Here is a 765-nt window from a genome sequence, read left to right as displayed (position 1 = left end):
GTCTCGTCCAGGGAAGCCCAAGGTGTCTCGGGTGATGTGGAAGAACAGCCTGCTGGCCATCGTGGTGACCACACTCGTCTTCCTCACGCTCATCCTCTCGCTGGCGGCCCGTAAAGCCATGGAGTCGTTCGACAGACGCCACTACACCAGACTGGAGCTCAACGAGCTGCACTACGAGCTTTAAACACCAGAAGTGTGTTTCGCGTTCGCTCTCTGGGGAAAAGCTAGACACTGAACTCAGGTGGCCTCGAGTGATGGCGAGCAGCATCACTTCTGTCAGACTTTCCTTGGGTTTGTTCTGTTCTGCTCCTCTGTTTCTTCACGAGTGGATGTGGTGCTCGTGTCTGTCTGTTATGTGCCTGGACGAGCGGCGCGGTGTGTCTGTGGTTCACGGAACAGCATGAGATCAGAGATCTGCTTGTCTGCTTCGGTGCTTTCTAAGCTGCTGTCATTTGTTGTTGGTACCTTTTTGGTGAGCCTGGTGTTTCACAGACACCTCGAGATGAATGTGATTGTTTCTCCTGCAAGAAATAAAAAGGAGTCTTTTGCAATATTTAAAAGATTTATTATTACATTCTGATAAATAAAAAAAGAAGCTTAAATGAAGAGTGCTGAGGGTATTTGTGAAGTGTTGGTTATTAATTTTGATGCAAATACAGAAGCAAAAGCGTTAAAACACTTGTTAGTGCAAACAATGATTAATGCTGTTCTTTTGAACTTTCTGTGAATCCTGAAAAATAAAGTGTATCACAGTTTCCACAAAAA

At 45.6% G+C, this 765-nt stretch overlaps 1 protein-coding gene across 1 annotated transcript in view; it reads left to right on the top strand.

Annotated features, from left to right (window-relative positions):
* Positions 1-184, top strand: part of LOC107579796 (MANSC domain-containing protein 1-like) — a 2,669-nt gene extending 2,485 nt beyond the window's left edge. The window contains exon 4 of the mRNA XM_016265591.1: positions 12-184. Coding sequence (XP_016121077.1) covers positions 12-184 — 173 coding nt within the window. The remainder of the gene's footprint in view (positions 1-11) is intronic.
* The last annotated feature ends 581 nt before the right edge of the window (positions 185-765 follow it).

This window comes from Sinocyclocheilus grahami, unplaced genomic scaffold (genome assembly GCF_001515645.1).
Source record: "Sinocyclocheilus grahami isolate Dianchi unplaced genomic scaffold, SAMN03320097.WGS_v1.1 scaffold20281.1, whole genome shotgun sequence".
In the NCBI taxonomy this organism is placed as follows: Eukaryota; Metazoa; Chordata; class Actinopteri; order Cypriniformes; family Cyprinidae; genus Sinocyclocheilus; species Sinocyclocheilus grahami.
This window is presented reverse-complemented; position numbering and strand designations above follow the sequence as displayed.